The sequence below is a fragment of the Jaculus jaculus genome, chromosome 8 (assembly GCF_020740685.1).
Source record: "Jaculus jaculus isolate mJacJac1 chromosome 8, mJacJac1.mat.Y.cur, whole genome shotgun sequence".
NCBI classification, from domain to species: domain Eukaryota; kingdom Metazoa; phylum Chordata; class Mammalia; order Rodentia; family Dipodidae; genus Jaculus; species Jaculus jaculus.
This window is the reverse complement of record NC_059109.1, coordinates 11,504,298-11,528,334: the sequence shown is the minus strand read 5'-3', so window position 1 is coordinate 11,528,334 and position 24,037 is coordinate 11,504,298. Positions and strand designations below refer to the sequence as shown.

General features: G+C 48.9%; 1 protein-coding gene across 1 annotated transcript in view; it reads right to left on the bottom strand.

Annotated features, from left to right (window-relative positions):
* The window catches only part of Ptk7 (protein tyrosine kinase 7 (inactive)), a 51,983-nt gene that overhangs the window by 21,612 nt on the left and 6,334 nt on the right, over positions 1–24,037 (bottom strand). The window contains exons 2-7 of the mRNA XM_004649738.3: positions 9,449–9,736; positions 8,006–8,108; positions 7,459–7,649; positions 7,201–7,351; positions 4,415–4,563; positions 3,743–4,009 (exon numbers count right to left, since the gene is read on the bottom strand). Coding sequence (XP_004649795.2) covers positions 3,743–4,009; positions 4,415–4,563; positions 7,201–7,351; positions 7,459–7,649; positions 8,006–8,108; positions 9,449–9,736 — 1,149 coding nt within the window. The remainder of the gene's footprint in view (positions 1–3,742; positions 4,010–4,414; positions 4,564–7,200; positions 7,352–7,458; positions 7,650–8,005; positions 8,109–9,448; positions 9,737–24,037) is intronic.

The following is a 24,037-nucleotide window of genomic DNA, read 5'->3' as shown; positions in this document are numbered from 1 at the left end:
GCTGGAGAGATGGCTTAGTGGTTAAGGTGCTTGCCTGCGAAGCCTAAGGACCCAGGTTCTACTCCCCAGGACCCACGTAGGCCAGATGCACAAGGTGGTGCATGTGTTTGGAGTTCATTTGCAGCGGATGTAGGCCCTGGAACACCCATTCTTTAGCCATCTACCTATCTACCTATCTATCTATCTATCTATCTATCTATCTATCTAATCTGCCTCTCCCTCTCTCAAATAAATAAATAAAATATTTTTTAAAAAAAAAACAGGTTGTTTAGGCGGTATCTGAAGGTCTGGGAGCCAATACTTTTCTTTCTTTTTTTCTTTTTTTTCTTTTGTGGCTTTTCAAGGTAGGGTCTCACTCTAGCCCAGGCTGACCTGGAATTCACTGTGTAGTCTCAGGGTGGCCTCAAACTCACGGTGATCCTCCTACCTCTGCCTCCCGAGTGCTGGGATTAAAGCCATGCACCACCACGCCCAGCTAGCTCAACCAACACTTTTCTCATGATAGTTTGTCACTTCCAAAACACCCCAGAGGTATCAATTTTTCTACCCACATTACAGCCTAAGGAAAATGAACGAAAGTTGGGGCTGCAGAGGCAGGTCAGTGGTTAAGAGGCGCTTACAGGGCGGGGTGGTGCACGTCTTTAATCCCAGCACTGGGGAGGCAGAGGTAGGTGGATTACTGTGAGTTTGAGGCCAGCCTGGGCTAGAGTGAGACCCTACCTCAAAAAACAACAGGGCTAAAGAGATGGCTCAGGGTTAAGGCACTTGCCTACAAAACCTAAAGATCCTGGTTCCATTCTCCAATACCATGTAATGCCAGCATGTGTCTGGAGTTCATTTGTTACAGTAGCTAGAGGCCCTGGTATGCCCACATTCTCTCTCTCTCTCTCAAATAAATAAATAAATAAATATATTTATTTATTTAAGAGAGCCTTCAACCACTGCAAATGCACCACCTTGTGCAGCTGGCTTACGTGGGTCCTGGGGAATCGAACATGGATTCTTTGGCTTTGCAGGCAAGTGCCTAAACCACTAAGCCATCCCTCCAGCCCAGTAAATATTTTAAAACAAACAAAAAATATTTGCAACGTCTGACATCCTGAGTTTGCTTCCTCAGTACCCACATAAAGTCAGATGCACAAAGTGGCACATGTGCCTGGGGTTCATTTGGCAGCAAGAGGTCCTGGTGAGCCCACTCCCTCTTATCCCCCCATCTCATAAATGAATGAATGAATGAATAAATGAATGAATGAATATTTTTAACAGTGGGGGCAGGGCTGGAGCAATGGCTTAGTGGCTAAGGCATTTGCCTGTGAAGCCAAAGGACCCAGGTTCGATTCCCCAGAACCCACATAAGCCAGATGCAGAAGAAGCACATATGTCTGGAGTTCATGTGCAGAGTGGCTACAGGCCCTGGCATGCCCATTCTCTCCCTCCTTCCCCCCCCCCCTCTTCTGTCTTTCTCTGCTTGCAAACAAACAAAAACACACACACACACAAAAAGTAGTTCAAAGAAATTATGATTTGCTAATACACAAGACAAGATTGAAAATAGTAGATATAACTCTACAAGCCTGGCTCTGGCTCTTCACAAGACTGGGCCAAAGTTAATGTTATAGACAGTGTGAATTTAAAATGTTGTTTCCCAGGAAGCTCAGCTCATGTGTTGGAGACTTGGTCCCCAGACAGTGGCTTGATTTTAGGAGGCGGGGCCTGGCTGAAGGAAATAGGTCACTTGGGGCCTTCGGAGGGCATGTGTTGTTCCCAAATCCTTTTCCTTACTTTAAAAAAAAAAAAAAAAATCCTAGGGCTGGAGAGATAGCCTAGCGTTAAGGAACTTTCCCATAAAGCCAAACACAAATGGTGAAACATGCATCTGGAGTTCATTTGCAGCAGTTAAAGGCCCTGGTGTGCCCATTCTCTCTCTCTCTTTCTCTATCTGCCTCTTTCTTTCTCTCAAATAAATAAAATAAATTACAAAAATATTTTATTTATTTATTTATTTGAGGGAAAGAGATAGATAGAGAAGGAGAATGGGTGAGTGGGGCCTGCAGCCACTGCAAATGAACTCCAGACCCAGGGGCCACCTTGTGCATCTGGCTTTATGTGGGTACTGGGGAATCAAACCCGGGTCCTTAGGCTTTGCAGGCAAGCACCATAACCATTAGGCCATTTCTCTAGCCCCTGGCTTTGTTATTTATTTGACAGAAAGAAAAAGTATGGGTGTGCCAGAGCCTCCTGACACCACAAACCAACTTTATATGCATGTGCCACTTTGTGCACCTGCCTTTACGTGGGCGCTGGGAAAATCAAACCTGGTTAGTTAGGCTTTGCAAGAAAATGCCTTAACTGCTGAGCCATCTCTCTGTGAAATGTCACTTACTCGCTTTCTCTCTTTCCCTTTTTCTTTCTTTAGAGAGAGACAGAGAATCGGTGCACCAAGGCCTCACACACTGCAATCGAACTCCAGATACTTGCACCACCTAGTGGGCATGTGCAACCTTATGCTTGCCTCGTGTGTCTGGTTCCCGTGGGATCTGGAGAGTCAAACATGGGTCCTTAGGCTTCGCAGGCAAGTGCCTTAATTGTTAAGTCATCTCTCCAGTCCTCAAATGCCACTTTCTAAGAAGTCTTCCCTAACCTCCCAAGTCTCTTCTGTTTCTGCCATTTAACCCATGTTCGCTTCATAGCTGCACTGCCACCTTCAATTACATATTTCATTTAGTGCTTTTTTTTTCATGCTTTGCTTCCCCTGTTACAAAATAAGCCACACGGGGCTGAGGCGACAGCTCAGCAGGTAAGAGTGGTTGCTGCTCAGGTATAATCTGAGTGTGACTCCCCAGCAACAACAAAATGAACATCTGTAGCTCTCCAGGCCCTGCTTGTTATTTTGAAAAAAAAAAAAAAAAAGAAAATTAATTGGCCACGTGTGGTGGCACATGCCTTTCATCCCAGCACTCAGGAGGCAGAGGTAGGAGGATTGCCATGAGTTCAAGGCCACCCTGAGACTACATAATGAATTCCAAGTCAGCCTAGGCTAGAATGAGACCCTACCTAAAAAAAAAACAAAAAACAAAAGGGAGCAAAATAAAACAAAATTCATCTTCTATTTTGACCTCCCAAAAGAAAACAAAAGATCTTTTTCACCTATGGTATTTGATCTTTCCAACTACCTTGTAAGGAAAGTAGGATTTGTTTGTTTTGTTTGTTTTCTAGCAGCGTCTAGAGGCCCTTGTGTATCTCTCTGCATATATCTCTCATCTCTATCTCTCTCTACTTGAAAATAAATAATTTTTTAGATTTCAAAGTGGGGTTTCATTCTAGCCCAGGCTGACCTGGAATTCACTATGTCGTCTCAGGGTGGCCTCGAACTCACAGCGATCCTCCTACCTCTGCCTCCCAAGTGCTGGGATTAAAGGCCTGCGCCACCACACCTGGCTAAGGATCAAGAAATGGGTGAGCCAAGGCCTTCAGTTGCTGCAAATGCACTCTAGATGCATTTGCCACCTTGTGGATTTGGTTTACATGGGTCCTGGGGACTCAAACCTGGGTCCTTAACACACAACCCCTTAACTCTAGGCCGGTCTTGCCACTGTCTCCTCTATAGCACCCCCTGGCAGAGATGACCTCTGCCAGGCTGCAGTGCCCAGAGCTTGAGGGAAGTCTATCAAACCCAGAGTATTAAGACTTTCTGGGACAGGATATCCCTTCAGCTTTCAACCTTCAGGGGAAAGGCACTCACTGGCCACAGTGATGTTGAGATCCTGTCGCCGCTGACCAGCCAGGTTGGCCGCATGACACGTGTAGACACCAGCGTCACTCTCAGCAGTAACGACAAACACCAGGTCGTGGCCCTTCTGGTAGACCCTGCCACGGGCAGGGAGCCGGGCTCCAGCATGCTCCCACCACACAGTGGGGGTAGGCAGACCCTGGGGGACTGGGCAGGCCACACGCTCCTCGCTGCCCGCTGTGAACACTCGTGGTTCAAACGGCAGCATGTCTTCGATCCCTGCAAGGAGGTGAGTGAGAGGTAGACAGCTCAGTTACTGTGGGTCTCTGGGCACACAAAAATTCTATAGCAAGCCCAGCCTAGACTCCTTCTAGCCACAAAACTCTATCGCTCGTTCTCGCCCTGGCTCTTTTTTCCCCCTGAGATAGGATCTCGCTCTAATTCAGGCTGACCTGGAACTCACTGTAGTCCCAAAGTGGCCTCAAACTCACAGCAATCCTCCTACCTCTGCCCCCTGAGTGCTGGGATTAAAAATGTGCACTGCCACATCTGGCTAGCCTCTCTTCCTCCCAGCCCCAGCACCTCTGCCCTTAAGGATGAAAAGAGGACCCTAAATCTCTACGTATCCTCAACCTTGGATGCTGTCCCGCCCCTCCCCCCCCAATTTGGGCACCAGACACTCACCTGCCAGGTGTAACGTGGCCTCCAGGACGACAGGTGGGCCCCTCTGCCCCTGGCCTATGCATCGGTAAACCCCTGCATTGCGTGGGCGGACCTGGGTCAGCAGCAGAGAGCCATTGGCAAACACCACAGCTCTGCGGAGGTGTGGGGGACTGTGGAGGGGAGACAGTGCTGTTGGGAAGAAGTGGACCATAGGCCTCCTTCTAGAAGGAGATGGAACAGAATCCCTCCCTGTCAGGAATAGGGCAGAGGGAAGGAAGCTGACACTCCTTGTTGGTGTGTGTGCACTTTATGAGACCGAATTTCACTAGCCTAGGCTAAACTCAAACTCACTGTCATTAAGGATAGCCTCAAAGTTATATATTTGAGAAAGAAAGGGAGATGGGGAGAGAAAGAAGGAGGATGGCATGCCAGGGCCTCCGGGCACTGCAAATGAACTCCAGGTCTGTGTGCCGTCCTGTGCCTCTGGCTTTATGTGGGTACTGGGGAATCGAACCCAGGTCCTTAGGCTTTGAAAGCAAGCACCCTAACCACTCAGCCATCTCTAGCCCTAGCCTCAAAATTATTCTGTACCCAGGCTGGTCTTGATTTTTTTTCTTCTTCTCTCATTAATATTTAAAAAATATATTTGCTGGGTGTGGTGGCACATGCCTTTAATCCCAGCATTTGGGAGGCAGAGGTAGAAGGACTGCTGTGAGTTCAAGGCCACACTGAGACTACAAAGTGAATTCCAGGTTAGCCTGGGCTAGAGTGAAACCTTACTTTGATAAGCCAAAGAAAAAAATGTACTTATTTTCCAGCAGAAAGACAGAGAGATAGAAAGAGAGAGAGAGAGAGAGAGAGAGAGAGGTACCCAAGGGCTTCTAGCCACTACAAATGAACTCCAGATGCATTGCACATCTATCTGGTTTATGTAGAAAATGGGGAATCGAACCCTGGTCATTAGGCCTTAACCACTAAAACATTTCTCCTGCCCCAATTGGTTTTTTGTTTGTTTATTTGTTGAGGTTCTCATTTTAGCCTAGGCTGACCTGGAATTCACTATGTAGTCTCAGGCTGGCTGCAAACTCCTACCTTTGTCTCCTGAGTGCTGGGATTAAAGGCATGTGCCACCACACCCGGTTCCCAAATTGTTTTTTAAAATTAATTCATTAATTTAGAAAGAGAGACTATGGGCAGGCCAGGGCCTTTTGCCACTGCAAACAAACTCTAGATGCATGCACCACTTTGTTCATCTGGCTTTACATGAGCACCAGGGAACTGAGCCCTGAGCCTGCAGGCTTTATAAGCAAACACATTTAACAGCTGAGCCACCTCTCTAGTCCTGGCCTCAAATTTTCAATCCTCTTGTCTCAGCCTCCTGAGAGCTAGAATCACAGGCATTAGCTGTCATGCCTGGCTTATGGATGTCTTTTCTACATGCATGTGACTTAGTTTGGGGGGTGGTGGTGAGAAAAAGGTAGTGTGAGCCTAACAGATGAACTACTGATGGTGTCAAGACCACACCCCCAAGAACCCCAATCATGCCTGACACTGCACAGAGTCCTGGCAAGAACAAGAGTCTCCTACAGAGGCGTAGAGCTCCCCAGAACCTTCCAAAGGTATGTGCGTCCTCCGCCAAAATGTGGGTGTGGTGGGGTGTCTATCATCCTGAACTTTCCTATCCAGACTGGGACCACATAGGTCCCCAGTATCCTTTCTTTCTTCCTTTTTTAAAAAAATTTAATTTCTTATCATTAATTAATTCATTTATTTAAGTTTTTATGAGAGCAAGAGAGAGAATCAGCACGCCAGGACCTCCAGCCACTGCAATCGAACTCCAGACATGTGCGCCACCTTGTGTGCATGTGCAACCTTGCGCTTGCATCACCTTGTGCATCTGGCTTACGTGGGACCTGGGGAGTTGAACATGGGCTCTTAGGCTTTGCAGGCAGGCGCCTTAACTGCTGAGCCATCTTTCCAGCCCTTTTTATTATTTATTTGAAACAGAAATACAGAACAGGTGTGCCAGGGCCTGTAGCCACTGCTAACGAACTCCAGACATACGTGCCACCTTATATCTGGCTTACATGAGTACTGGTTCCTTAGGCTTCACAAGCAAGAGCTTTAACGACTAAGCCATTACTTCAGCCCTCTTCATTTTATTTTTTTAACTGGCTTTTTGAGGCAAGGTATTCCTCTAGCTGAGGCCAACCTGGAATTCACAATGTAGCCTCAAACTCACAGTGACCCTCCTACTTCTGCCTCCCAAGTGCTGGGATTAAAAGCATGCACCACCACGCCCGGCATTATTATATATATTATATATATTTGCAAGAGGGGGGAGGGGAAAGAGAGAATGGGCACGCCAGGGCCTCTAGCCACTGTAAATGAACTCCAGACACATGGGCCACCTTGTGCATCTGGCTGTATGTATGCGTACTTGAGAATTGAACCTGAGTCCTTTGGCTTTGCTGGCATGCACCTTAATGGCTAAGCCACCTCTCCAGCAGCCCCCAGCCCCTAGTGTCCTTTCTATCCCTGGGTCTCTACCCCTTCATTCCAGAAGACCTATGTGGGCAAGAGAAGAAGAGCTGCTGTCAGCCCATGGAGTGGCCTTGTGTGAACTGGGTAAGGTCCTTTGCAGTGTTCCCTCACTAGACTCATTATGTAACAGCAAAATGTTCTACTGCCACCTGCTGGAAATATGAAGAAACACACGTGCAAGTCTGAGATCCGACTGAATCACACACACCCCTTCCTAGAGAACAAAGGTATAGTACAGGAAGACTCCCAGCCAGACATCTTACCGACTGTAATTATTGATGGGGATCTCATCTTCAAAGACCCACTGCAGGCTTGGGGGTGGCTGGGCTGAGAACTGACAGTGAAACATGGCCTCCTCATTCCTTGCCACAATAACATCCTGGGGTGCCAGCACCACCCTGGCAAAGCTCTCATCTGAGGCAAGGAGAGTCATGGTGGGCGGTGAACAGGCAGAGTAGTTAGTGGGCCCCCTCCCACCCCCGCCTCCCCTCCTCGATCCCCCAACTCCTCGGCGGACTCACCGGCAATGCTCAAGGAGAAGTTCTGGCTGCTACAGATCTGGCCAAAGGCATTGTGGGCGCAGCAGGAATAGAGGCCACTATGTTCAGGACCGGCGGGCCGGAGGGTCAGGTGTCGCTCCTTGCTGCTGACCGTGTGGTTGTTCTGACCATCAGAGAGGGGGGTCCCGTCTCGGAACCACTGGTAGGTGGGCCTGTGGGTGGGGTCAACGTCAGGGAACAGAGCTTGTCAGCAGGTAATGGAAAAAAGATATAGAAATCAGAAGGGTCAAATGGGACATCACAGTTTACAAGTGCAAGGATGATGGCCTGTGGAAAAGCAGACCAGTGGCTGGCGTGAGAGGATATGTTAGTTAAGGGACAAATGCAGACAGAGATTCCAGATCTCTAAGCTACTGTAACCCAGGGTCATTCTACGCAGTGTTTCCTCCACTTGGGAAGGTCACCAGGGACAGGCTGGGAGGAACCGGTGAGAGAGTTACATCTGTACAGTCTCGGACTTGGGGAGACACCCCTGCCTCTCCCTATCCCATTTTCCTTGGCTCCTTACCGAGGGTGCCCGTCAATGTGGCAACGAAGCGTGACTTGTGTCTGTGGCTGGATCTCCCCTTCGGAGGCTGGATGCTTCAAGACCACAGGACCCGCCTCGATCCCTGGAGTAGAGGCCACAGTTGCAGTGTGGGCAGGGCAGGGCAGGGCACCAAACGGCAGAGCAGGGGTGGAAAAGACAGAAGGGAAGGAAACGAAGCAGAAAGTCAGGCAACTTGAGGCTCGGAGCCTTCCACCCAGGGAAGTACGGTCACGTGGCACCCAGGGCTACAGATACCAGACACTGAGCCCTGCTCCAGCCCTGACACGACCAGCCTGACTCTCGGCCAAGGACCTCACTGTCCTTCTCACGTGTGATGCTCACAGGTAGACAATTGGGTCCAAGACATAAAGGAAGATGGGGAACTTTTAGGGAAAAAAAAGGGCAATACTGTAACAGTGATGGTGTACTTATTAGCAGGCGCAAGGCTGTGGGCTCAACTCAAAGCAAAGAAAGGGGAGGAAGGAGAGAAGAGTGGGCAAGGAGGGTGGGAAGAAGGTGGGAAGGGGACAAGGGAAGAAAAGAAGGAGGGAAGGAGAAGCCTTTTAACTTCCTCCTATCCACACAAACAGGTAAGCCCAGCACTCAGGAGGCAGAGTTGAGAGGATCGTAGTGAGTTCGATACCAGCCTGAGACTACATAGTGAATTCCAGTTTAGTCTGGGCTAGAGTCAGACCCCATCTGCACTGGGGGCTGCAGAGATGGCTCAGTGGTTAAAGGCACTTGCTTGCAAAGCCTAATGGCCCAGAATGGATTCCCCATAACCATATAAAGCTAGATGCACAAAGTGACACATGAACCTGGAAGGCCCTGGCTTGCCCCCCCCCCCACATACACACACACCAGGTCTCTCTCATTCTCTCTCCCTCTCTTTGCAAATAAACAACTAAAATTTTTTAATTTATTTACTTGAGAATGAGAAAGAGAGAGGGAGAGAATGCTGCACAGAGCTTCCAGCCACTGCAAACGAACTCCAGATGCATGCGCCCCCTTGTGCATCTGGCTTATGTGGGTTCTGGAGATTTGAGCCAGCATCCCCTGGCTTTGCAAGCAAATGTCTTCACCACTAAGCCATCTCCCCAGCCCACTAAGATTTTTCGAGGTAGGGCATAACTCTGGTCCAGGCTGACCTGGAATTCACCATGTAGTCTCAGGGCGGCCTCGAACTCATGGCGATCCTCCTACCTCTGCCTCCCGAGTGCTGGGATTAAAGGCGTGCGCCACCGTGCCCGGTTTCCCCTAAACATTTTTATAAAAAGAGAAGTGACTGTACTCTCTCTTCTCTCTGCCCTCATTCAATGGGCATGGGGGAAGGCGAGGCAGAGGATTCCTTGGATCAGAAGCTGAAAGTCTGATGGAGGCATCAGGCACAACACTCCCCTTTCAACTGCCCCGGGCTCTCACATTTGATGTTGAAAGAGGCGTTGGAACTTCGGGCTTCCTCTCCGGTGACGTTGTCCCGAGCCACGCACTGGAAGGCACCGGAGTCCTGCAGCCTGTCCACAGCCGCGAAGCTCAGGCTGCTGCCCTGGGCGAAACGGCGCTCGGTGTCCTGGACGGGAAGCCCGTTGAGAAGCCAGTGCACGTGCACCTGCCTGGGTGCCTCGACCTCACAGCGCAGCAGCGCCCGGCGGCCCTGCAGGGCATCCTGGGAGGACGGCTCCTTGACGAAGACGATGGCTGCCTGGGTACCTGCAGGCGGGGACATGGGAGAGGCAGGGTCAGGAGGAGCCGCAGCCGCGGTCCTAACACAAAAGCAAGAAAGCGACGGGCGGTCAATAAACATGGATGTGAAGGGCCACCCCGTAACTGGCAAGAAACCGCTGAGGAATGATGGGCACAGCACTGGGTACCCTCAGAATCCAAAGACTCAGAACCAGCCCCTGAAGGGGGCCTGGAGTCTGGAGGGCACACAGGACACTACGCAGGACGTGGCCACGTCCACATCAAGGGGATGGTGTGGAGAATCGGTGCCCATAGAGCACAGAAGGCTGTGGCCCCAAGGGCTGAGCCAGGGCCCGCGGCATGAGGCTTCCCTGAAGAACACGGCCTGAGATCTACAGGACCAGATTCTAGGACATGTTGACGCCAGCCTGAGGAGCAGGGGACATTAGCAGACTACTCTTCCCACCATCCACAATCAAGACACCGGACAAGGTTCAATGCCGAACAAAAGAGACCCGGGGCCAGGCATGCCAGCGCACGCCTTTATCCCAGCACTCGGGAGGCAGAGGTAGGAGGATTACCGTGAGTTTTCAAGGCCCCCTTGAGACTCCATAGTGAATTCTAAGTCAGCCTGGGATAGAGCGAGACCCTACCTCAAAAAAAGCAAAAAAAGAAAGAAAAAAAAAAGAATAATTCTGGGAAGTTTACTTTTATCTTCAACAGCCCCCTCCCCCACAGATGGGCACAGTCAGAGAAGCTTTCAAGTTTGTTTTTTTTTTAATATTTTATTAGCTGGGCGTGGTGGTACTTGTCTTTAACCCTAGCACTCAGGAGGCAAAGGTAGGAGGATCACCCTGAGTTCGAGGCCACCCTGAGACTACATAGTGAATTCCAGGTCAGCATGAGCTAGACTGAGACCCTACCTTGGAAAACAAAAACAGAAACAAAACAAACAACAACAGCAACAACCATATATATATATATATATATATATATATATATATATATATATATATATGTATGTATGTATATATGTGTGTGTGTGTGTGTGTGTGTGTGTGTATTTGAGAGGCTGAGACCCTACCTTGGTAAACAAAAACAGAAACAAAACAAACAACAACAGCAACAACTATATGTGTGCGTGTGCGTGTGTGTGTGTGTGTGTGTGTATTTGAGAGAGAGGCTGATAGAATGGGTGTTCCAGGGCCTCTAGCCACTGCACAAGAACTCCAGATGCATCGCCACTTTGTGCATCTGGCTTACATGGGTCCCGGGAAAATGGAAGCTGGGTCTGTAGGCTTCACAGGCAAGTGTCTGTAACTGCTAAGCCATCCCTCCAGACCTTTAAAGGTTTTTGGCTTTGTCTTTCAGGAGAATCTATCCCATCACTGAGAATGCCAATACTCTCTAGAGACATGAACTGTCCCCAAAGACATGCCAGGGTGGCTCCCATGTCTGTGGGCTCTATCCCTGCGAACCCAGGTGTGGCCAAGCCCAGACTGAGTTCATGTTTTCATCTAAGAGCCACTCAACCTCCTGGCCCACTCAATACCCTCTGGCTACAGCCAAGGGCCCAGCCGAGGCCAGCAACCAAAGGTGGAACTGCAGGAAGGAGGAACAAAGGGAAGAGTGAGGCGATTGTGCCGAGCAGATGGGTAAGGGAGGCGGAGGGCAGGGCTAGGCAGGTGGGCGGCGCGGTTACAGCAGCGTCAGATATAACACGCTGGGCTTTGTTCCTGCCTCACGTGGGTGTCTTGCAAAGCCCTGTAGTCACCGGGCCTTGAACACGGAAGGAGAGATGTTCCCAGCCCGAAGGAGATCCCGCCTGAGGTCCGTCCCAACTATGTGAGGACAGAGAAATAACAACAAGGTTCCATCCACCACTTCCCCAACCACCAGAAACTACTGTTGGTCCAATCTTCTCATAAAATCACTACAAAGGCAAGTGCAAGAGCTCCTAGGGCTGGTTCCAGATGAGGGGCTACCCTGACGCTGGTCCACCTTCCGACCTGCCCAGAGACCCACATCTCCTACCACAAAGCGCACCTAAGAGATGAGCTGGAAGCTTTCCAAAACATCCCTAGTCCTTCTCAATGGGGGCCTATTGGTTCTCCTGGAGGGAGGGACAATTCTCCACCAAAACTGGGTGATCCCACCCGCTGTGCTAATTAACATATCTGCCTCCAGGCACTGCAGAGCATCGCCCCCCCACCCCCCAGTCACCATGCCAACCTCAAACACTCTTCTACACAGTTTCCAAATACTCCACAGGGGTGTGGCTCCGCCCCTGCTGGGCAGCATGGTACAAACTCTTTGTAGTATAGGCAAATAAACTCAGGCAGAGGAATATGAAGGATTTTCCCAAGATCAGATAATTTATTTGTGGCAAAGCCAGGCCTATGACCCAAAGAAACAAAGTCCTTGTCCCATGCTCTTCCCAGCCCTGCCCTGGGAGCATCTGATTCTACAACAGGGAGTCACTTTCCCCACAGCCAGGTGGCATGACCAATATGTCTCCCACAGACAATACTGGGTTCACAAAGGCTCCCAGCAAACACTGGCCCAACTGAAGAAACCTCAAGACAGGGACAAGCTCTGACATCAGGAATACCTCCCAAGTACATCTTAGGACAAAGGCAGACAGACTCCCCTCAGGTCCCAATGGCCTCTGCAAACGACTCACCAAAAACCTGGGACCCTTAATCCACAACACTAGGATGCTCATCAAAAACCAGTGAGTTGGGCTACAGAGATGGATTACAGTTAAGGCACTTGCTTGCGGAAGGACCCAGGTTTGATTCTCCAGGTCCCACGTCTGGAGTTCATTTGTAGTGGCTAGAAGCCCTCCCTGGGGCACCCATTTTCTCTTTCTCTCTCTCTCCCTCTCTGTCTCAAATTTAGGGGAGAGAGAGAGAGAGAGAGAGAGAGAGAGAGAGAGAGAGGGGCTGGAGAGATGGTTTAGCAGTTAAGGTGCTTACCTTGAAAGCCTAAAGTCCCAGGTTTGGTTACCTAGTACCAAATAAGCCAGACGCACATGGTGGCACATGCGTCTGGAGTTCCTCTATGGTAAGGTAGCTAGATACCCCGGCGTGCCCATTTTTTCTATATATCTGCCTCTCTCTCTCTCTTTCTCTCTCAGAAAGAAAGGATAGTGGGAGGGGATTGTGATCAAAATACATTATATACATGTATTGAAATTGTCAATATATTTTTTTTTTTAAAAAAAAAGGAAAAAAGCTGAAGATGGCTTAGCAGTTAAGATGCTTGCCTGCAAAGCCTAAGGACCCAGGTTCTTCCCAGACCCACGTAAGCCAGATGCACAAGGTGACGCGTGTACAAGTGGCACACGTGTCTGGAATTTGTTTACACTGGCTAAGGCCCTGGTGCGCCAATTTTCTCTCATAAAAAGGGGGGGGAGGCTCGGGCTGTAGGGATGGCTTAGTGGTTAAGGCATTTGCCTGCAAAGCCAAAGGGCCCAGGCTCAACTCCCCTGGACTCATGTTAGCCAGATATACAAGGGGGTGCATGCGTCTGGAATTCATTTGCAGTGGCTGGAGGCCCTTCTCTCTCCCTCCCTCCCTCTCACTCTCTCTCTCTCTCTCTCTCTCTCTGTCAAATAAATAAATATATTAAAAGGGGGGAACTGGAGAGATGGCTTAGCCATTAAAGTGCTTGCCTGTGAAGCCCAAGGACCCATGCTCTACTCCCCAGATCCCACATAAGCCAGACACACAAAGGTGAGGCGAGCACCAGGTTGCATGTGCCCACTAGGTGCAACAAGCATCAGGAGTGTGATTTCAGAGGCTGAGGCCCCAGCATGCCAATTCTCTATCTCTTTTTTTTTTTTAATATTTTATTTATTTATTTGAGAACGACAGACACAGAGACAGATAGATAGAGGGAGAGAGAGAGAATGGGCGCGCCAGGGCTTCCAGCCTCTGCAAACGAACTCCAGACGCATGCACCCCCTTGTGCATCTGGCTAACGTGGGACCTGGGGAACCGAGCCTCGAACCGGGGTCCTTAGGCTTCACAGGCAAGTGCTTAACCACTAAGCCATCTCTCCAGCCCAATTCTCTGTCTCTTAAACACATACACACACACAGAGGGGCATGGCCCAGTGGTTAAGGCGCCAATACCCATGCAAATCCAAATGCACAAAGGAGAATTTGTCTGTGTAGCAGAAGACCCTTGTATGCTTATACTCCTTGTCCCTCTCTCCCTCCCTCCCTCCCTCCCTCCCTCCCTCCCTCTCTCTCTCTCTCTCTCTTTCTCCTTGCAAATAAATAAATTTAGAAAAATGGGTTGTAGTGATGGTTCAGTGGTTAAGACTCTTGCCTACAAAGCCTAATGACCTGAGTTGGTAAGTGGGATGTAAAGCCAAATAAATGCACAGTGAAGCACATGCATCTGGAATTTGCTTATAGTGGTAGGAGGCCCTTGCACACCTATTATCATTCCTTCTCTTTGCGCTTGCATGCATATACATACATACATATATATGTATATATACATATATGTATACATATATATACATACACATATATACATATATGTATGTATGTATGTATGTATGTATATGAATAAAATGTATTTTCTTCAATGTATAGGCCAACCCTACCTTTCCACTCAGCTTCTGCAGACATGGCAGGGAGTCAGATGTCCTGCCCACACAAAGGACAGGGTTCAGGCTCAGATCCTGTTGCAGTATGTCTGACCTTAGGCAAATAATGCAGCATGTCTGTCTCAGCTTCACCAAGAAGGGTGCTGTGTGCTCCAAACAAAGCAGAATGTGTTAAGTGCCCTTTATAAAAGACAGACACTGGGTTGGAGACATGGCTTAGTACTTCTGGCGCTTGCCTGTGAAGGCTAAGGACCCATGGTTGACGCTCCACATCCCATGTAAGCCAGACGCACAGGGTGACACACACGCCTGGAGTTCAAATGCAGTGACTGGAGGTCCTGATTCACCAATTCTCTCTCATTAAAAAAAAAAATTACAAAAACAAAGGGTAGCCACTACTAAATCTCATAATCACTTTTCTTGTTCAAGGACTCAAGATTCCAAGAACATTGGAAAGCTTTCCACTTGTCAAGATCCGGGGACAAGGGAGGAGCCACCACAGCAGAATGCACCTAAAGGGAACAGCCAGGTGGTGGGTGGGATGGAGGGAGCAGGCCTTGGTGCTCCTGTGGGGACCCCAGACTACCTGCCACGAGATAAGAGGAGCTGGCGGAACTCAGAGGGACCCCAGCACAGCTCCAGCAAGCTTTTACCTCAGCCACCAGCGTCCCCTCTGGGGGCCAGGGCTGAGATGTTCCAGGGCTGCGGTAAGAGATGGTGCATTCCCAGACTGCCACTCAGAGCCCCTTGCACCCTCACAGCAGGGTCTGGGAAACATCAAAGGCCTCCCGGCGGGGGCCTCTGTCCTGACGTCAGCTCACAGCAGGTTCTCGTTAGTGCCTGGCTGGGGTGGACTTCAGATGTTTCAAAAACCAGCAAGCGAGCGGCCTGCAGGCTTCTCCCAGCCTCTTCCCTGCATGACCCAGCCCAGGAAGCTCTTCTCTCAAGAGGCTGGCCTGATGCACAAGGCAGTGAGAGCGTGCTCATCTGCCCACGGGCACGGCTTATGGGAGATATGGTCCTTCGTCTCTGTTTGGGGGGGAAGGGTGGGAATTGGGTAGGAACCTCAGAGGCAGCTCTGAAGCTTCTGGCAGCAATGCCAGACCCTAGGAAAGGAAGGACTAAGGCATAATAAAGGAATCTTCCGGGCTGGAGAGATGGCTTAGTGGTTAAGGCATTTGCCTGCAAAGCCAAAGGACCAAGGTTCAAGTCCCCAGTACCCACATAAGCCATATGTGTAAGGTGGCATGTATAACTGGAGTTCATTTGTGGTGGTTAGAGGCCCTGGCACACCCATTCTCTCTTATCTGCCTTTCTCTCTCTCTCTCTCTCAAATAAGTAAATAGATAACAAAAATGAAAAAAATAAAAAAATAAAAAAAAAATAAAGGAATCTTCCGAAACTTTGTGTATGCCAATTACCAAAAGGGGAATATAGCGCTGGGAATATAGCTCAGTGGTAGAGCACATGTCTAGCATGTGTGAGGTCCTAGCTCAATCCCAGCACTGTAAAAAAAAAAAAAAGGAGAGGAAAGAAGAAAAGAAAAAGAAAAGAAAATTAGAACACAGCAAACACTAAAGAGGAAAGCTTTTTAAAATTTTTATTTTAGAGAGAGAGAGAATTTAACACACCAGGACCTCAGCCACTGCAATCAAACTCCAGATGCTTGTGCCACCTACTGGGCATGTGCGACTTTGCGCTTGCCTTTCCTTTGCATCTGGCTTACGGGGATCTGGAGAGTCAAACATGGGTCCTTAGGCTTCACAGGCAAGCACCTTAACCGCTAAGCCATCTCTCCATCCCGAGGAAAGCTTTTTTGAGACTGAGATGACATCTTCCTGTCCCTTGTCCCTGACTTGAGGGTGTCCTGAATTCTGCGGTCTGTGACCCACGGGTCCTGGGCCTTCCAAAGCTGTATCCTCTCTCACCATTGGGCCTCACCACTCATCACCCCTGCCGTAAACACAGCCTTATGAAGCTGCACATCAGCCCACGCACTATGGTACCCGTCCTGCCGCCAAATGGCCCTGCCCCACTGTTCCCTAGCAACGCCAGTTCTCTGTGGCCTCCCTGCTTGCTGTGAAATGGGGACACCAGGCCTACCTGACAGGCTGTGTGAGGGCTAAGTGGATTTGGGCACACTACATCGACACACAGCATGGAGCCCCCAGAAGGGGCCACTCTCCAGGTAGGAGTCTGCCCGACCAGGCACCACGGGCCCAGAAAGCCCCTTAGCAGCAACATGCAGACAGAGCCATCTGCCCACACTGGGGGCAGTACCCCAACAAGGCTGGAGCTGTGACTACCCAATAAGGGCATTTTCCAAGCCATTTATTTCCTTGGCTGTGTAATAGTCATATACACAGACTCCCTGCCAGGCTTCCAGCCCAGCCCCGAGAAAGCGCTGGTGGGTACCCCAACTTCCGTGTCTGGCCTCCTCCTCCCATGAGCATCCTATGGTGCCCAGTCTCTTTGTTAACTCTTGGGGTTCCGGGGGGGGGGGCAGGTGCAGCAGAATGTTCGGTTTGGGATGTCTTGTTCTGCTTTGTGGTGCCGACAATCAAGCCCTGGAACTTGAGCATACGAAGCAAGTACTCTACCACGGGGCTTCACTCTTTAGCCCTTGGTTTTTGAAAAATCCTAAGGACCCCAGTTCGAGGCTCGATTCCCCAGGACCCACGTTAGCCAGATGCACAAGGGGGCGCACACATCTGGAGTTTGTTTGCAATGGCTGGAGGCCCTGGCACTCCCATTCTCTCTCTGCCTTTCTCGCTCTGTCTATCACTCTCAAATAAATAAATAAAAATAAACCAAAAAAATTTTTAAAAAGTATTTTACTTCATGTAAACTCACAAGAGGACAGTCCTCCTCAGCAGACCCAACCATATAGAAACCTATGGGTACCAAGTGAGGTGAGCCATGCAGACAACATCCCATCCACTCAGCAACATGTACTAGACTTTTGGCCTTTGAGAGCATCAGCCAGCCCCTTTCAGTGGCTCTTCCACAACGAAGGCATATGGCCTGCAAACAGTGGCAATTAAAAAATTCATTAATTGGGCTGGAGAGATGGCTTAGCAGTTAAGCGCTTGCCTGTGAAGCCTAAGGACCCCGGTTCGAGGCTCGGTTCCCCAGGTCCCACGTTAGCCAGATGCACAAGGGGGCGCACGCGTCTGGAGTTCGTTTGCAGAGGCTGGAAGCCCTGGCGCGCCCATTCTCTCTCTCTCCCTCTATCTGTCTTTCTCTCTGTGTCTGTCGCTCTCAAATAAATAAATAAGACTTAAAAAAAATTAAAAAAAAAATTCATTAATTGGAGCTGGAGAGATGATTTAGTGGTTAAGTGCTTGCCTGTGAAGCCTAAGGGCCCCAGTTTGAAGCCTGATTCCCCAGGACCCACATAAGGAAGATGCACAAGGGGGCGCACGCATCTGGAGTTCGTTTGCAGTGGCTGGAGACCCTGGCGCGCCCATTCTCTCTATCTCTCTTGCTCTCGAATAAATAAAAATAAAAATTTTTAATTCATTAATTTATTTTACTTTAGTGATTGATTCCAGTTTTCTTACTATTTATTTGCACCACTTTTGCATCCAGCTTTATGTGGGTGGTTTGGTAATTGAACCCAGGCTGTCAGGCTTTGCCTTTAACTAACAAGCCATTTCCCCAGCTCCAAACACTGATAATGTTTTTTTTTTTGGGGGGGAAATCTATTACTGCAGGAATAAATGGATGGGTGAACAGCAAAACTCTATCATCTCCAAGTTCACACAGGTTGGGAGAAATACAAAAATCCTGCATGGAGCTGGGCATGCTGGCACATGCCTTATGATCCCAGCACTCGGGATTGCTATGAGTTCGAGGCCACCCTGAGATCACAGAGTGAGTTCTAGAGCAGCGTGGACTAGAGTGAGACCTTACGTTAAAAAAAAAAAAAAAAAAAAAAAAAAAAGCAAAAAACTGGGCATGGTGGCGCATGCCTTTAATCAAAACACTCAGGAGGCAGAGGTAGGAGAATCACCACGAGTTCAAGGCCCTGAGACTACAGGGTGAATTCCAGGTCAGCCTGGGCTAGAGCGAGACCCTACCTTGAAAAACAAAAACAAAACAAAACGCTGCAGGGGTGATTTGTGGATTCGAGGATACCGTACATGGTTTTAGGCCAGAACGTAAGGCTTCAGGAGTTACTGAGGACAGCCCACAGTGGAACCCAAACCACATGGGTGGCAGAGCACCAAGTGCTACTGTCCTCTGCCTTCCTGGGATTTACCAACAGCAGTCCAATTGTCCCCCTAATTCACAAACTCTTGCTCTAAGTACAGCAGGGGAACCAAAACAGGGATCCTCCAGAGAATTTTCCAGCCTGGCATTTGACCAGCGGATCTGGGTAGAGAGTCTCAGCAGGACCTGGGGCAGAATCGACTCAGCAAGCCAGTTCTCCCACCTAGGAGGTGTAAACCACAACTTAGGTCTACCTGGTCCACTCTTGGAAGGCCTTGGAGTGGCCAAGCGCTTGCCTGCGAAGCCAAAGGATCCAGGTTCAATTCCCCAGGACCCATGTAAGCCACACGCACAAGCGGGCACGTGCATCTGGAGTTTTGTTTGCAATGGTCCTGGTGTGCCCACTCTCATTCTCATCTCCCCTCCCTTCTTAAAATAAATAACTTAAAAAAAAAAAAAAGCCGGGCGTGTTGGTACATGCCTTTAATCCCAGCACTCGGGAAGCTGCGACAGGAGGATTGCTATGAGTTGGAGGCCGCCCTGAGAATTCCAGGTCTGCTTGGACTAAAGTGAAATCGTACCTCAAAAAAAAAAAAAAAAAAAAAAAAAAGGAGAGAGAAAGAGAAAAGAAAAGAGAGCTGGCGGATGAGTGGGCAGGCACCAAGATCTAACGCTGCGTTAACCACAATGAGGCTGGAAGGCAGTTACAGACCCAGAGGCTCCCCTGACCCCCCCACCCTGCCCCAGCCAGCCTTCATTTAGCAAATGGAGGGCCAGTCCCTGGAGGGATTAAAAGTGACCCTCCCTGTGGCAGGTGTGGTGGATCTGAGGCAACTGGGAGCTGCAGACAGAAATCTGGCATCTCGGCCGCGACCCTCCCTCTACTGGGCTCCTCCTCCTCAGATCTGCCCCCGCATTCTCATGCCCGTGCAGCCAGACTACAGGCCTGTGCCAACCGGGCAAACTATACCCTCCGGGCTTTGCCCCCATCCACCGTCCACTGGAAGGGAGGGTAGGCGTGTGCTCATGATGACACTTCTAATACTTTTATTTATTTATTTGAGAGGAAAGAAAGACGCAGATGGAGAACAGGCATGCCAAGGGCCTCCAGCCACAGCAAACAAACCCCAGATGCATGCGCCACTTTGTGCATCTGGCTCATGTGGGTACTGGGGAATCGAACCTGGGTCCTTTGGCTTTGCCAGCAAGTGCTTCAACCAGTATGCCATCTCTCCAGACCTCATGATAACATTTCTGTGTCCCTTCTGGAGGCAAGGCCATTAGGAAAAGTATTCTCTGAGCATGTGTGGGGAAATGGAGACGGGTAAGGAGTTCATCGGACCTGAAATCTTGTTCTATGACCAATTTGATTTTCCTCTACAAGCCTCAATTTCCTCCTATGGAAGATGGCAGCCTCATACCTTGAACGGATTTTGTTTATTCATTTGGATATTTTTTGTTTTGTTTTGGAGACAGGATCTCCTGTAATCCAGGCTGGTCTCCAACCTGCCATGTAGCCAACTGGCGTTGTAACTCATGATCCTCTTGCCTCTGCCGGGATTACAGGCACGTACTGTCATACCAAGCTCTGACTGTTGTTTGGTCTTGTTTTTGTTATTTATAATATTTTGCTTATCTACTGGGAGGGGGAATGGGCATACCGGGGCCTCTAGATGCTGCAAACAAACTCCAGACACATGCATTACCCTGTGCATCTGGCTCTTTATATGGGTACTGGGGAATTGAACTTGGGTCCTCAGGCTTTGCAGGCAAGCACCCCAACAACTAAGCCATCTCTTCTGCCCCTCGTGTTTTTCTAAACAAATATTATTTATTTATTAGCAAGCAGGGGCAAGGATGGGCATGCCAAGTCCTCTTGCCACTGTAAGTAAACTCTAGATGCATGGTGCCACTTTGTGGATCTGGCTTTATGTGGATCCTGAGGATTTGGAACCTGGGCTGTCAGGCTTTGCAAGCAAGCTCCTTAACCACTGAGCACTCTCCAGGGCCTGTTTTCGATGTTTTGTGGAAGCAGTCTCACAACGTAGCCAAGGATGAACTTGAACTCACAGTAATCCTCCTGCATCAGCCTCCGGAGTATTGGAAGCACAGGCATGCAGCACCACACCTAGCTGATTTCATTTTTGAGGCAACAGCTCATTCTGTTGCCCACACCAGCCCCAAACATCTAGACTCGAGGGCTCACCTTGCCTCCACGTCCCATGTAGCTGAATTACAGGTATAAGCACTGAACCCAGATCAAAGTCAGATTTTTTTTTCCAAGGTAGGGTTTCACTATATCTCTAGGCCAGGCTGACCTGGAATTCTAGTCTCAGGGTGGCCTTGAGCTCACAGTGATCTAAGTGCTGGGATTAGAGGCATGCGGCATCACCACGCCCAGCTCTCAAAATAGACTTTTTAGGTTTTTGAGGGCTGGGAAGATACAATTAAAGGTGGTTTTTGTTTTGTTTTGTTTTGTTTTATTCTTGTTTTTAGAGGTAGGATCTCACTCTAGCCCAGGCTGATCTGAAATTCACCATGTAGTCTCAGGGTGGCCTTGAACTCACGGCGATCCTCCTACCTCTGCCTCCCGAGTGCTGGCATTAAAGACGTGCACCACCAAGTCCAGCAGTTAAAGGTGCTTTCTCGCTAAGCTTGCTGGCCTGAGTTTGATGTAATCTGGGTGCAAAAAGTGTCCGGTACAAGTGTCAGGCATTTGTCTGCAGTTGCAAGAGGCCCTGGCATGCCTATACACACACATACAACACATGTGCAAGTAAATAATTTTTAAAAAATAGATTTTTGAGCCGGGCATGGTGGCGCACGCCTTTAATCCCAGCACTCAGGAGGCAGAGGTAGGAGGATTGCCGTGAGTTCCAGGCCACCCTGAGATGCCATAGTTAATTCCAGGTCAGCCTGGACCCGAGTGAGGCCCTACCTTGAAAAAATAAAATAAAAAAATAAATTTTTGAGGTTATTTTCCAGCCTACAGGCCCCTACAATGTCCCAATGAAATACACATTAGGCAAACATATACAAGTCTACCACTTTTCTTTTAAGCTTAAAAAAAAAAAAAATCACAATTTCTAAGAAACGGTTCTCCAAATTAAAAATGACTTTGGGGCTGGAGAGATAGCTTAGCTGTTAAGTGCTTGCCTGTGAAGCCTAAGGACCCTGGTTCGAGCCTCGATTCCCCAAGACCCGTGTTAGCCAGATGCACAAGGAGGCACACGCATCTGGAGTTCGTTTTCAGTGGCTAGAGGCCCTAGTGCGCCGATTTTCTCCCTCTCTCTCTCTCCATCTGCCTCTTTTCTCTGTCTGTCTGTCACTCTCAAATAAATAAATAAATAAAAATAAACAAAAAATAAATTTAAAAAAATGACTTTGGACTTAAGAACTTCCTTCCAAAGGTGCAGGGAAGGAGGGGGGCGGAACTTCCGGGGGAAGCACAAGTGCTTTCATGACCTCCATGCCAGTGGACAGATCCATTTTTGGCCCCAAGAAGAGAGAGAGAAGAACAGCAAACAGCTGTCTCCTAAAGATGCCAGTGACTAGGTCAGGCGTAGTGGCACACGCCTTTAATCCCAGCATTCAGGAGACAGAGGTAAGAGGATCGCCGTGAGTTCAAGGCCACCCTGAGACTATATAGTGAGCTCCAGGTTGGCCTGGGTTAAAGACCCTACCTTGAAAAACAAACAAACAAAATGGAAAGACTGCCTGGCATGGTAGCACACGCCTGTAATCCCAGCACTCAGGAGGCAGAGGTAGGAACATCGCTGTGAGTTCAAGGCCACCCTGCGACTACATAGTGAATTCCAGGTCAGCCTGGGCTAGAGTGAGACCCTACCTAGAAAAAAAAAAATAAATAAATAAAACTGGACATGAAACTCATCACATTTTAGAAGAACACAAATCCAAAGGAAAGGATTTTACTAGTAAACCCAATAGAATGGTTGTAGGTGGAGCAGGGAACTAGGGAGTGAAATAGTGAAGGAAGTGGGAAGCCGCCTGCCTGGGTGGCATCATGGAAAGAATGTAGATTTAAGAGCCAGACAAGACCCAGAGGCGCGTCCTGACCCTGCCACTCCATGAGGCTGTCCTGACTCTGGTGTCCTTGTCTATAAAGTGGGGTCAACCAGAGACGAGAGTTTCTTAGATCAGAAATAACACATCTTTCCACAGATCCCGAACAAGAGGTGGGCAGGCTGGGCCACCCAGTAGAACTCTTTGAGGATGGGAGCTGTTCTCTACACAGTTGGGTACGGTGGCCACCCGCTGCATGTGCCTCCTGGGTACATGAAATGGGCTTGTAGGCAGATTCTAAGGATAATCAATTTTCAGTATCATTTATTTATTTGAGAAATAGAGAGGGAGAACAGGTGTGCCAGGGGCCACTTTGTGTATGTACCTGGCTTTACACGGGGAAATGGAACCTGGACTGGCAGGCTTTACAAGCAAGTTTCTTTAACTGCTGAGCCAACTCCCCAGCCCTTAACATTCTTTATTAATTAACTTATTTGAGAAAATGGATATGCCAGGGCCTCCGAGCCACTGCAAATGAACTCGAGACACATGCGTCATCTGGCTTGATATGGGCACTGGGAATCAAAACTGGGTCTTTTGGGGCTGGAGAGATGGCTTAGCGGTTAAGTGCTTTCTTGTGAGGCCTAAGGACCCCAGTTCGAGGCTCAATTCCCCAGGATCCACATAAGGCTCAAGGTGGTGCATGCATCTGGGATTTGTGTGCAGTAGCTGGGGGCCCTGGTGCACCCATTCTCTCTCTCCCTCTCTCTCTCCCCCTTCTCTCTCTGTCTGTCACTCTCAAATAAACTTAAAAAAATAAATCAAAAAACAAAAAGACTGGGTCCTTTGGCTCTGCAGGCAAGTGCCATCTCTCCAGCCCCTCCCCAGCCCTTTATTTCATTAAAAAAATTTTTTTTTAAATTTTTATTAACATTTTCCATGATTATAAAATATATCCCATGGTAATTCCCTCCCTCCCCACCCCCACACTTTCCCGTTTGAAATTCCATTCTCCATCATATTACCTCCCCATTACAATCATTGTAATTACATATATACAATATCAACCTATTAAGTATCCTCCTCCCTTCCTTTCTCCACCCTTTATGTCTCCTTTTCAACTTACTGGCCTCTGCTACTAAGTATTTTCATTCTCACGCAGAAGCCTAGTCATCTGTAGCTAGGATCCACATATGAGAGAGAACATGTGGCGCTTGGCTTTCTGGGCCTGGGTTACCTGACTTAGTATAATCCTTTCCAGGTCCATCCAAAAAAATTTTTTTTTGAGATAGGGTCTCACTCTAGCCCAGGTTGACCTGGAATGCACTATGTAGTCACAGAGTGGCCTCGAACTGATGGCGATCCTCTTATCTGTACCCCCCAAGTGCTGGGATTAAAGGTGTGCACCACTACACCCAGCTCCGTAATTTTTTTTAATCTTTTTTTTTTTAACTTTTATTTATTTAT